We start from the raw sequence: 13,406 nt of genomic DNA, 5'->3' as shown, positions 1-13,406 counted from the left end.
ATGTGTGCTCAGGCAGATTCGGAATTGACTTCTTGCACACTGATAAGGAAAAGATAGAGACACCCTCTGAGAAGAAGTGAATTTTAATGTGCAGAGTTAAACATTGATTCAACCAAATTCTTTTCATGCCATCCTTCAAAATGACAGAAGATTCAACAAAATTAACAACATTTGGCTACGAGAGATCTCGGAAGTGGTTGTGCTCTGTGATCACAGCAGTTAGTATCAAATGCTGCTCTTTCAAACCTCAGAAGAACACAGAGGGATGTGGGTATAGAGCGTGCTACAATGGCCCTATCTGGGATGTTTACAGAAAAGCTTCATTTGCTTTGATGATACTGGTGTAGCACACTTTGACAGTTAATGACATTCAGCCACACAAAGTGCAAGAAGTCATTTCGCAAAATTGTATTTCCCTTAGCACAGTCATTGTTGGCAAATCACTAATTGAATGCTGGTAAATGTCTAGCTTTCACTTGATCTCATGATGTCGAGCAGCATTGGAAGCAATTCGAGATAAAAGGGTTTTAACTCTTCTGAAAACGGGCTGTGCATAAGCTTCACACATGTTTGCATTAGACAAAACTTTCAGTTATGTAGCGAGGACACACAGTGTGGTGATTAGAGGCAGCTATGTTTGCAGAGATAATGGGGAACTCAAAGGTTGCGTGTGTACAGGCGGAGAGAGTTTTTAGATGTCTGGTTGGTATGATGACAACTTTAGTGCAAACCCCACTGAGGCAGCAGTTGTTCTCTGTTTTAATGGACCACTGCTCTGTCACAGAGGAAAGTTTTTCCAAAATGTTGTCATGTGTGGCTGCGGGGACGGTGCCAACTCGTCCTGGCTTTTTATTCTCCACAGTGTCATGCAGGTGCTTCACGGAGGGCAGCTGACAGTCAATCATCTGTTCAGCTTGTTCTCAGAGTAGAGGGAGGCAGGGGAGAACTAGACTGTGATGGATGATGTTGAGATGCTTTCAGCTATTGACCTGAGAAAGTGGACCACATTTTGAGCTATCAGGAGAAATGCCCCATAAAAGCATGTCAATATGGTCCATCAATATCACAGCGAAAGGTTACCTGCGTACGATAGGCTTTATCATGGGGCGAGCATGTGCAAATTGATTCACAAGCTTGAATGCACAGTATATCTGTTGAGCTGAGATTTTGCTGAAACAATGTAGACATCATATAAATCTATGAAAATATAGACATAACAAGAAAAAAATCCCAGTACAATATTCTGTTTGCAGACACAAATTTGACCAGTTTCAAATTATTATGTGTTATAAATATTAACCAGTTATCCCTAACCTCTTTCCTAATCTTAACATATTTGGAGATGATGACCACTATTGATTTGATTCAGCCTATGTCATGTTAAGCAAATACAGAGCTTGGCAAGGGATTTTTTTTTTTCACAATGTGCTATATAGAGTAAGAACATTGCACCTGGGGTACTTACAACCTTGTGAGCATATGACTGTAGGATGTATGACCCTGGGAACTGAGAACTCTTGGAACATAGGATGCTAGGCACTAAGGACCCTGTGAACATGCATGCCAGGGACATAGGAGTATGTGAACATTGGACCTTGGGTACTTAGGATCCTGGGAAAGTAGGACTCTGGGAACGTTGAACCCTGGGAACAAAGGACTCTGGGAACGTAGGACTACATGAGACTTGGGAACATACAATGCTAAGGACATAAGGCCCTGTGAACATAGGATCTTGGGTACCAAGGAACTTAGGACCCTTTGGAACTTAGGACCCTGGGAACTTAGGACCCTGGGAACTTAGGACCCTTTGGAACTTAGGACACTGGGAACTGAGGACCCTGGGAACTTAGGACCCTTTAGAACTTAAGACCCATTGAAACTTAGGACCCTTTGTAACTTAGGACCCTTTGTAACTTAGGACCCTTTAGAACTTAGGACCCTGGAAACTTCGGACCCTTTAGAACTTAGGATCCTTTAGAACTTAGGACCCTTTGGAACTTAGGACCATGGGAACTTAGGACCCTTTGGAACTTAGGACCCTTTGGAACTTAGGACCCTTTAGAACTTAGGACCCTTTAGAACTTAGGACCCTTTGGAACTTAGGACCCTGTGAACATATGACCTTGGATACTTAGGACCCTGGAAGCATGGGAAAAGAATAACATCTGTTTGGTTGTACTTGTGGTGTTTTAGGCTGAATGTGAATAACAAAATGCTAACATACTGACGTTTAGGCATTCATTTGTGTAGTATACTATGTATACTATCTTTAATAACTTCTTCTAATTAACGCTAAACACAAAGTACATCTAAGGCTGACGGTAATAACAAAGTATTTGATCACAAATTAAAAATACAATGTTTTACCTCATAGAAGCACTAGAGGAAAAACCATGGGATTTTAAAAATCTGTGAAAATGGTTGTAGAGAAATTTCAGTCTGGACCAAAGAAAGACATCCCGAGAGCCATGTGGCTTTACATTACCAATTTACACTTTCTCTCTATTTTGCACAGTGCTTGTTGTACACATGTCAGTGTGGAAAAACGAGCAAGTCAATCATTTTGAACCAATCATTTCCATTTTTGATAAGTTGTGAATAAACCAAATAGACCAGCACAGCTGACTCTGATCTGCCTGTTCTCAGGCATATTTCTGAGTTGCTTTGCCAGCAAATCTGATGGAAATAAAACCGTCCAGGTCAATAAGTATAATCAGCACATTGCCAGTAGTCAATCATTGTTGTCATTTGTGCTATTGTAGAATTTGATTAATTACAGAGATTCCCTTGTCATGATTGGATTATAAAGAAATTGTAGGCTAATCAATATTCTCAAATCAAGTCAGCGAGCAGGATTTTTTTTCACATGCATACATCAGAAGTGCTGTGTCAAGGTATCCTGCTGTTTCTGTGGAGGAGGGTGTTAACTCTTGTCACATGTCGTCCTCCCATGTCTCCCAGTCCTTTCTGAATATCTCTACCATGTCCAAAAAGGCAGAGACAAAGAAGTATTTATTAAAATATGTGCTGGATTGCACTCACAGCCAGGATTACCCATTAAACATCAGGAAGCTATGCATTTTTCAGTGAATTGTAGAGATAAGCAGCCTTTTTTTAGTTTCAAACCTTAACCATTTAACATTGAATAATAACAACAACAGCCTGGTGCTTTTGTTTGACAAAAACATTTTTTAAATGTTTCAAGCTTTCAGTTAATCCTCATTAAAAATCAGCATGCTAATAGCCAATAAGATTTAATTCAGCTTTATTCATATCAACTTTTTTGCAACATCAGTTAACACAAACGCTAATGCTGGTGAAGACTAAAGCCAACATTAGCCATGCTTATTTTTCCACAGCCATGGACATTTAGAAATTATTAAAGCTGAATATATTTTGCAGAGTATTCCAGTCAGTTATCAATTAATAACCAGATGTCTACTGCATTCATTAGTTTACTGCATGAATTATTAGGAATGAGGGAGTTCAGTTTAAGGACAAGCTAGAAAATCTTAAAGTTTGGACATCTTGATTATTATTTCAACACAGTCCACACTTCATACACTTCTACCATACTACTTTTTGTAATGTGTGACTGCTGCAATGTCAAATTATTCAAGGGCCAAAATCAAGCTGGGAGAGTGTTTGTCGCTGATTTGTGTTTAGTTCTTCAATACAAACCAGTCACACAATCAAGTGACCTATTGCTCACAAAAGAAACAGTAGTAGGGGATCAACAAGGCTGCCATGGTGCTAAAAATGTATTAAAAACAAACTGAAAATAAATTAGGTCCGTCTTTTATAGTCTCACACATGCTGTGGGGCTTTTTTTTTGTTCTTGCATGAGATACTTTCACTTCAGATTTCACTGTAGTGCAGTATAACTTTGATTCACATTTGATGTCATGACTTTATTGCTGCAGACGTGCAGGGATCTTCTTTGAAGTGAACCACCTGCTGCCCACAGAACAATTGAAAATCAGTGTGCCTAGGCAGTAAAGCACAGGTTCTAGCAATTGTTGCCTGACAGCAACAGGATATCAAGATACTCTGTGACTTTACTGAATGTTGCTGGTTGTTCATGGTCCCAAGAGGATGAACCATACTGATTTTGGTGAGGCTTAAGTATTGAATAGATTGTCATGAAAGATATTTAAGGTCTAAAGGTCCATTTTGGTGGAGAACACTGTTTGTGCCTCAACATAAACTTATTTTAACTTTCATCACAAATGTTTCCATGTCACGTTTGTAATTACATCATGTGCTTATGTACTCTATTCTCTGAGACCATAAACTTAGTACAAAAATGTTTACTGAGGCAAATCATGTTAAAAGTAATTTAAGAGTCATTTTCCAATTTCCAATCTTTTTCAAACCAGTGGAGTCGCCCCCTGCTGGCCATTAGAAAGAATGCAGGTTTAGTTTGTTTCCACATTTGCATCACTTTTCAGACTTGGAGATTGTTGCGTAGTTTTAACGCAAACCACAAAACCTTGTTTTGCTGCCTAAACCTAGCAAAACTGCGACTGTTTCACAATGTTTTCAATGTGTTGATCTCCTGCCACTGGTAGGGGCGATCCCATTGGTTGTATTAGAGGTGGCGGTCATAACATGGCTGTTGCTACTACAGCCTATTCCTCCTCTCCTCTGATTGATTGAGCCATGACAAATCATTTAATGTGCACACAATTTGCATTGCTTACTGGTGAATTACTATTCTTTTCACAATCCCAGTGTGATACTCAGACTTCAAAACCAAGGTCATTAACAGAGTCAATTGAATGTGGAATAGATCCTTTTTTTCCACTGAAACATCAAACAGAAAGGTCAATTCGGTCGTGTCCATTATACATCAATGAACACAGGAGATGAGATACATTTGATACAATAAACTGATTCAAGAATTGTGTAGCAGGCTGTTAAATCTGTGATATTCACCCCCCTTATTGCTTTCCCTTCTGGTTACAGGAGTAGTTCCCTTTCACTAAGTCCGGCCCGACAACGGAGGGAGACTAATTACTTCAGGACCCCGCCCGTTTCCAGAGGGAAACACAAAATATCGACAAATCCCATTAATGGATCCAGAGTGGCCGGCCACATCTACAAACATTTGCATGAGGATGAGTCAACAGACATGGAGTCCATAACAAGGTGAAACTTTTTCTGTCTTCCTGTTTGTTTTGTTTGTTTGATCCTCAAAGACTATATTCTTTTTGCGCCTTTCCACGCTGATGTCAAGTAGCCGTTTCAGTGACACTGACCCCCTGACTAACTGAGGTTAAGTTGGAGTGGCAGAAGGATAATTTTGGGAGAAATGAGTTTATGACTGAAACGCTCACAGTTCAAATCCGAGAACTAGCTTATGAAATCTGATCCAGGGAAATAAATGAGATCTGCTGTGCCCTCCTTCGACAGGGACTGTCACAATTAATTTGGAGAACACACTTGATCCCAACCGCTCAACAGTATCATGGTGCTGGGGAAGTCCAAGAAATGAGTCTGTGTGTAATCCTCCCTACACTTGCCATTGGGATGTTGCTGTGAATGAAAATGTGTTTTTATCTGCAGGGTTTTATCAGGGTTAAAAATACAACAACAGCGCCAAAGCTAATTACCAGATGATGCTCGAGTTCACATGGATTTCAAGACGTCCAGAATGGGTTGATTTGGCTAAAGCAGTACGTGGAAGCTTCGTGGTTCACATAAATAATTACATTTCCTGACATCTACAAGCAAAACGTGGAGCCGTTTTGGGTGGCTGCAGGCTTCTAGAACAAGACTACAAATTGCAAAGGATTAATTTCAGACATTGACACATCTTGAATTCTCCTCATGCTCATCCTGATGTCAAGTAAGGACAGCGAGTTGCCCTATTTTCATGGCTATCATAAGTGAAGCACAGCTACTGGCGCTGTTTCAGGAAGCATTAAAAGCAGGGAGGACTTTTGGCAGAGCCACCTCTCACCAGTTGGCTATCTGGGGGCTTAAAATAACTTACACATTTAAGAAGTACAGCCTGATGATCCTCTCTGGCAAAAAAAAAGAAAAAAATAGCATGATTTGAAATCCTCTCTGACACTTTTGTTATCAAAGACGGATGTTCACCCCATGTCCTCAAGGAGAGAGCAGACGATCCATGTCGAGACAAAGTATTTCAGTTAAAACTTTTCTTTCTGCCTTAGAGATCTTCAGATTATAAATAAGATTGATTGTTACATAACATGTACCAAAGCTAGAAAATATTCATTGAAATACTTGTTTTCCTAAGTAGAATAATACATAATGTCAAACAGTTCTGCTGGCATTTCCTCTCAAACACTGAAAACATTGAATTATTTTAGGTTTTATTTACAGATGCAGAAGAGAGCATCTTTAAGCCTGAGTAAGTGAGTCCTATTTAGCATATGACTCAGGAACAGCCTAATTTGCTGTCAGTGTGTGCAACTTGAGCGATGGCACTGTTATCAGAAACGTCTGTCATTAAAGCAGTAGTGTCCCTCGTGCATTCCTCACACTTAAAAGTGCCTAGCAATGTTTCTATTAGCATGCCAGCCTGATTGAGCGCTACACTGGCTTGTAAGATTCACTGCAAGCTGCCAAACTCTTTATGTGACCTATTTCCATAATTTACATTTTTAAACAAAGCTCCGTGGAGCTCAGCAGTTCTTTTAAATGGTTGTGCGGGGAGATCCTCCAGGAGCATAACAGTTTTTTTCCTCTTCATACACACACACAGAATAACAAATAAACAAACTACTAAAGAAACTAATGATTTTCTTTTTTAAATCACAAAGGCAAAATTTGGAAGCTATAGGCAATTTAACCTAACACAGCTTGTTCAAGTGTTTAGGAGAATAGCTGGAATAAGAGGGCTTCTCATGTTCTTGGGGATAAGATTGTGTTTGTACAGTTAAAAAAGTTAGATCTCATTAGCCATTGATAATTCCCATCAGTCGAGTGTGTTCGTTGGCCTTCAGGAGGTTGGAATGACGCATTTCTCGACTTACTAGCCATACAACAAGCTACCAAGCTTACAGCTCCCCCCTCCTCCTCCTCCCCCGCCTCCTCCTCCTCCAGCCCCCACCTCTCCCTTGTTGCCATGGATACACCCTCTCATCTCTGGAAATGAGAAATGGGAGGTGGAAAAGGAGAGTGAGAGAACGAGAGAGTGGGGAAAGTGAGGAAAAGAAGGAAGATTGTGCCGAGATGATGAGAGTGCAGGGAAGGAAAGATGGAGGCACAGAGTGCGCTGGAAAGTGTAAAAAAAAAAAAAAAAAGGAGGCGAGAACAGCAAACAAGGACGAGAATACTCTTCCATGTTTTCCATTTTGTGACATCAAGTCCCCGCAGAGTATTGTCAGTTTCATTATCCAGTGTCAAAACATATATTTACCCATCGCAGATAAGGACAGAATTGAAGGCAAATTTGCCATGGGAGTTATTTTTAGATATGTTTTGATCTGCCGGATTTACCTCCAGCTTGCATTTGCCCCTCTAATACCGAGGGAGGAGTGGGAAAGTAATTCAATTATTTAAACTTGGTTATGCTACAAACAGTCTCTGAAGGCTGACAATAACACCGGCTGTCTCCTAAGGCTTTGCCGGGGTGATTCTAAATGTGAATTGAGACTTCAGTAACAACATTAACTCTTGTGCACATTCGACTCATATTCAAACTCAACCACTTGACTCTGGATAAGTTTCTCCGTTCTGCTGTATTATTTTGCTGTATTATTTTCATACTGAACATGATGCCTTTCAAGTAGGGATGGGTATTGTCACCATTACGAATCACAAGGTTCCCATTCCATTTGACTTCCAATTCAATTCAATATCAATAAGGGATATATTAGTTACAATACCAGCTTCGCCTGGATATGAATTTGATTCTAAAGATAACAAATACTGTAAATTGTACAAAGGACCTGGTGCATTATTAAAAATAGTCATGTTTACATTAAGATTTGACCCAAAAGCATTTTCAGGCTGGGTTTGTTTCAGATCAGAAGTTGGGTGAAGTTTCGTTGGATAGTTTGGGAGATTTGTGGTATTTCCACAATATTTTACCATGATGTTGCACATCTTACATATGGCTTTGTGTTTGTGTACCTCTACTGATTCTTCATAGATTTTAATTTTAATTTTTAGACCAGACATGTGCCTTTAGGCTTGGTGGTGCGTTTAGTTGGGCAGCTCCTGGATTCAACTGGGGCTCAAGTGGCCAGATGTTATTGCATAAGAAGAATAAAAGTCTGGCAACGCGAGACAAACTGACTGAAAGCTTCACGCATCCACGGAAAAAAGATGTGTATTAAGAGATCAATATTGGGATTCTATGAATCGATAATTGGATCATTCATATATAGCTCAATCTGAATTGGAAAATTGACTTTTTGAACCCAGCCTGGCTTTCAAGCTAATTGGCGCTGCTTGATGATCGTATGTATCATCTTGCAAAACATACATGCTGAGACTCTCACACCCACAAACAGACATTAACCCTGAAATCACACCATGACTCTGAGTCACATTTGTTCTGTGAGAAAACACAACTAAAATTAGAACCCACGTTTCACAACCTTACACCGGAAGAGGTCAGGAATCAGCAGCTGCGGTGCTAAAGCCTTAAGTCTCTGATAAGACGTCATGAGTGAAAGGATTTTTTAGTTCAGCATTCATGAGGCAACAATACAGACCGCTCATGCCGAGGATTATAAATAATTACACAAGATTATAAAAGAACAATTCCTAAATAATAATTTTGTTGGTGCAAGATGATTTATTCAAAACAATGAGGGGAATGAATTGGTAAAAAGCACAAAAGAATGGCAGCTTCATCTTCATATTCTATATTACCCTCGCCTTTAATTTCTCTTAGGAAATGAGTAGGTCACAATATAAATGAATTGGTTTCTCTTTCTCACCTTGTCATTTCTATTCTTTCTTCTGCCTAAAGGTGTGATTCTGCCAGTGGAAAGGTCGGCGCCCTCCTCAGCAGGACTTCACTCTCTCACTTTGCAGCCAGGAAGGGATGGACCGAAGTCCCTTGCACCCGTCTGGATAAGGGAACGACCTACCTTCCACCTTCCCTGCGCACCCGATCTGTCCCCATCATCCCCTCACTCCAAGCGTGTGACCTCGAGGCGGGGAATGTGGACATGAGTGAGCAGAACCAAGGGGGGCTCCTTAAGTGGCACCCCGCGCTGGCTGGAAAGACAACCGTGCCCATGAGCAATTCTCCCTCCCCGCCCTGTGAGACTGCCATGCTGGCGCCTGGTGTTATGCCCAGCAGTGTTAGCCCTCCTGCCACCATCACCGTTTCACTGGGGTCGGAGAAGAATCTCAGCTCCGCACAAACAACCTGCTCCATTGAAATTACAGTGGAACTCGCGCAGGAATTAAAACAGAAAAGCCTTTCCAGCCCCATTAAAATGTCTGGGTCCCACAGCGAGATCCACCGCGGTGGCACAAACACTCTCGAGGCTGGGGCTGTGCAGGAGTCAGAAGGGAAAAGTGTCCAATATTCAGCCGGAGTTCTGCACACAGGCGGTGGGAGCAGAGGTTTGAAGGCAGCAGCCCAAAGAGAAGCCCAGGGACAGTGCCAAGGTCAGACGTCCCTGGTGTGCGGAGGCCCAACCTACTCCTTGGCCACCAAAGGATCCAGCTGCAGAGGAACTGGAAACGCTTATGCCAAGCCCTTTGCAAGCTGATTGGATTAACTCTGTAAAGCTTCAAAGACACTGTTTCCAATAACTGTATACCTTTGCTGGTGGCACAGGATGGTTAGCAGGTGGGACCATCTGTGTGGCCGCACGGACCAATAACAGATGGCCGTCGATTTTGAAGGAACATGAACAGATTGAACTGCAGACAAAAAAAAAAATATTGACACAGCAAAAGACATCAGATTATAAAGAAACAGAGACAAACAAACACACATTGTGAATAAATGTGACTCAATAAGGAAAACAAAACCGTGACTTGAGTGGGAGCTTGACTTAAACAGTGTATTGAAAAAAATGCCACTATTTAAAAGGAGCTTCTACTTAGAAACCAAAATAGTGTGTCATCTCTATGTTGTTTCTCTATTGTAAAGAAATGAAATTATATATGTCATATAATATATGTCATATAGACGTATATATATTTGACATACAATTGTGACAAAATAAAGACTAAGATAACAGTGTTAATGGAGGGCTTTGTTCATCTCAATCCATTATTTTTACATGATGTGAAAAATGTCTGTGTTTGTTAATTGTTGGGAATGAATAATCAACATTAACACCGAAGATGTTCAAATCACTTTTAAAATGAAATCTGCCAAAGTTAGGGTGGCCATTTCCTTCACATCAAAAAGGAGGACACTTTGCATACACGGAAACAGATATTTGTTTGGTAGATGCGGTTTTAAGCAGAGTTGTACTCCGATTAGCTTGATGCTTGTCAGTGCTAGCATGTCTCTCAATAGCTGCTTTGCCTTTGCTGCTCACATCTACATCGCTTCGACATAATGTACAAAAAAAATGAAACTCATCCCTCTTACTTTTTGTAACAAACCCGTGTTCTCTTGCCCATTCCAGGTTAAAGGAGGTCTTTCACTTTGGCATTTTCAGACTTTCAGTCGCTGAGAGCTTGATTGACAGCCTGGTGGTAGCAACTGGCATTAGCGCCTGGCTCATTTGAATATTCACATTAGCCATGTGTTGATAAGTCATGATAGGAAAATGTAACCAATGAAATTACTTATTTTGACACAGCTTTTTTGACACACAATTTTAGCCAATAAGTATTAAACTAACAAGGTAACGTGTCAAAAGGCGGACCTTTTTGTTATTTTCTCAAAAGAAGGACAAATGAGTGTCCGGATTAAGGCTGCGCCTGCAGACGGACAGGAAATTTAAAAGCCGGACTGTCCGGCCTAAAGCCGGAGGAATGGCCACCCTAGCCAAAGTTAGGGAAAATGTTGTCTCAGTTTTCCTGTACCATGAACTGTATGTTATTACACATCTGTTATTGTCCCCATGGATAGATTACGGAACAGGCCTACCTGGCCCAGGTCTAGGGGCCTAATTTGTGAGGAGGACACTGGTCCTCACATACGAAATGTCCACGTGTCATCCTGGAAGACACTCATTATCACCACAAAGAGATGTAAAATATCCACAAAGAGATGCAAAATTACCACAAACAAGTGCAAAATAACCACAAAGAGATGCAAAGTAAGTACAAAGAAACACAAACAGCTATAAAGCCCATGTGTTTGGCTCCTATGTAGGTGGGGCTTTTGCATGTCTGTGCTCAAGGGCTCTTATCTCAAACTCTGGCCATAGCTATCCCTATACCCCAACCATGACAACAGCTACACTAAGTAAGTAGAGCTCATTATTTTCGGTTTCACATATGGTGTGAGTGTGTGTGTGTGTGAGAGAGAGATGGTGCAAAAGGAAGGAGAAAGTCATTCCCTGAAGTTTTCTCTTTTATTCTCAAAAAAAAAAGTTTTTAAATGTACCAACTGAGTGAAGGATAAAAGTTAAGGGTTTGGTGATGGAGCACTAACACCGTGTATGTGAAGAAAACAGTGTTTCAGTCTCCACTCCTTATTTCCCATGACTCACTTTATACTCTATCCATAGGCTATAAACACAAAAGAAGATCGACTTCTACGTTTTGAATTATAACAATGGCCATGAGGTTGGTGGATGGAAATGAAGCAAGCCGAGTACAATTCTTTATTTATGCCTCATTTACGTCAGATTCAGTATATCTCGAGTTTCCTACCATTCAGGTCTGCAATGCCTGCTGGTGAGGTAAGTTGTACAGAACATACAAATGGGTATTATTGAGACGTCGTCATCACTGCTCTGCAGAATAAAACCATCTTGAGTCTATAAGAAGGTTTTTATGAAGATTAAAATGAACTTCATTGATCTCCAAGGGGAAATTGCACCAAGGCAGCTGCAAAGGAAAGATAAAATTACCATAAATAGAAAATATTTAGAATTCCAAATACATACAGTGACTGTTGGCTAGACAGAATTCGCCACACATTTTACTGAATTTCCACAGTTTGAGATTTACATACTGTATTTACCCTGCAGTTCAAGACCACCAGTACAAGTGTGTGGCAGTGTCTGTGTATGCCTGTATTCTCTCTATTCTTTTCATTTGCTCTGTTCGAAGCATTGTATGGCCATGGCCTGGTTTGACAACTTTAATCAGTGTTGCCTGAGTTGAAAACTCAGAAAACCTCCACTAAATGATCCTGTGTGTACACAAATAATATGCCTACTAGTTAGCAAGACTGGCTCAGTAAATTTTATTGAGCTAGCTACTTGCAGCTGTGGGCATGGTTTAGGTTGAAGTGATGACACAAAGAGGTGACTGTTCATTCAAAACAACAATGGTGGCTTCTAATTAGTTTAACATTGGTTGTGTTCACATCTTGTTTCCAATGTCCCCTTGAAGCAAAAGGGGGGGAAATGCTATTGCAGGTTTAATTGGTCTCAATTGATCTTCTTTCTTAAACAATAAATCCACCTAAAAACCAAAGTGAAAGCACACATACTATGATACATTCATCCTAAACTGCACCTCTGTAGTCAGATTTAAAACTGGAAACACTGATGCAGTCATAGATTCCCGTCAGAGTATCTTCCTAGTGCGGTGCTAATGAGAGGCCATGTGGATTTAAAAAGGAAGGGATCCGTCTTTGATCACAGCTCGCGCTAAAAGCCTGAAACACTATTTGAAGCACCAGTCGAAAGAGTCACATTCACGCTGCTGACTGGGTTCTCCTGCCGAAAAAACTGAGCCAAGGGAAGCAGAGGAGACCCGCCTGAAGCTACTGTGACTTGGTGAACTGTAGCTGTTACTGTAATGAAGACAGAGGAAATGAGAACACTGCGAATAAGCCGCAGCCAAGGATCAGTCAATGAAAAGATGACTTTCATGTCACAGTGTTTCACGTCGTTTAGGCCTTTAATGGGGATGAGAATACACATTTTATGAAAGATATATCTTCAAGATGATGAAAGCAGTTCCGCATTTCTGACAGAACATCTTCCATCCTACGCTTCGCCAAGGCACAAAGTCACAATTGTGGGTCCATTTGTGGACAACATGAGAGAAAGCTGACTTTTTGAGGGGGCGGAACGTACATGAACAAGGACAACAATGAAGAAGATTAAAAAGTAAGTGTTCTCATTACCTGGAATGAGCCAGGTTTGTTGGAGGTGGGCCCTGTAGCCGTTCAATTAATCCTCACTGGTGTTGACTCTGTTATGTTTCCGAGGAGGTTGCACACACACACTGGCCTCCCCCACTGGATGTGAGTGGAATACTAATGTGCCAGAGGTGCAGGGGGACAGTGAGGTTCCCCACCAGATGGCATGGAGATTATGAGG

At 40.9% G+C, this 13,406-nt stretch overlaps 1 protein-coding gene across 1 annotated transcript in view; it reads left to right on the top strand.

Moving 5' to 3' along the window:
- The window catches only part of nrg3b (neuregulin 3b), a 226,666-nt gene extending 216,708 nt beyond the window's left edge, over nt 1-9,958 (top strand). Inside the window, exons 8-9 of the mRNA XM_059324121.1 lie at nt 4,969-5,151; nt 8,957-9,958. Of these exons, the coding sequence (XP_059180104.1) occupies nt 4,969-5,151; nt 8,957-9,710 (937 nt within the window). The 3' untranslated portion in view covers nt 9,711-9,958. The remainder of the gene's footprint in view (nt 1-4,968; nt 5,152-8,956) is intronic.
- Nucleotides 9,959-13,406: the final 3,448 nt, after the last annotated feature.

The sequence above is a fragment of the Centropristis striata genome, chromosome 21, assembly GCF_030273125.1.
Source record: "Centropristis striata isolate RG_2023a ecotype Rhode Island chromosome 21, C.striata_1.0, whole genome shotgun sequence".
NCBI classification, from domain to species: Eukaryota; Metazoa; Chordata; class Actinopteri; order Perciformes; family Serranidae; genus Centropristis; species Centropristis striata.
This window is presented reverse-complemented; position numbering and strand designations above follow the sequence as displayed.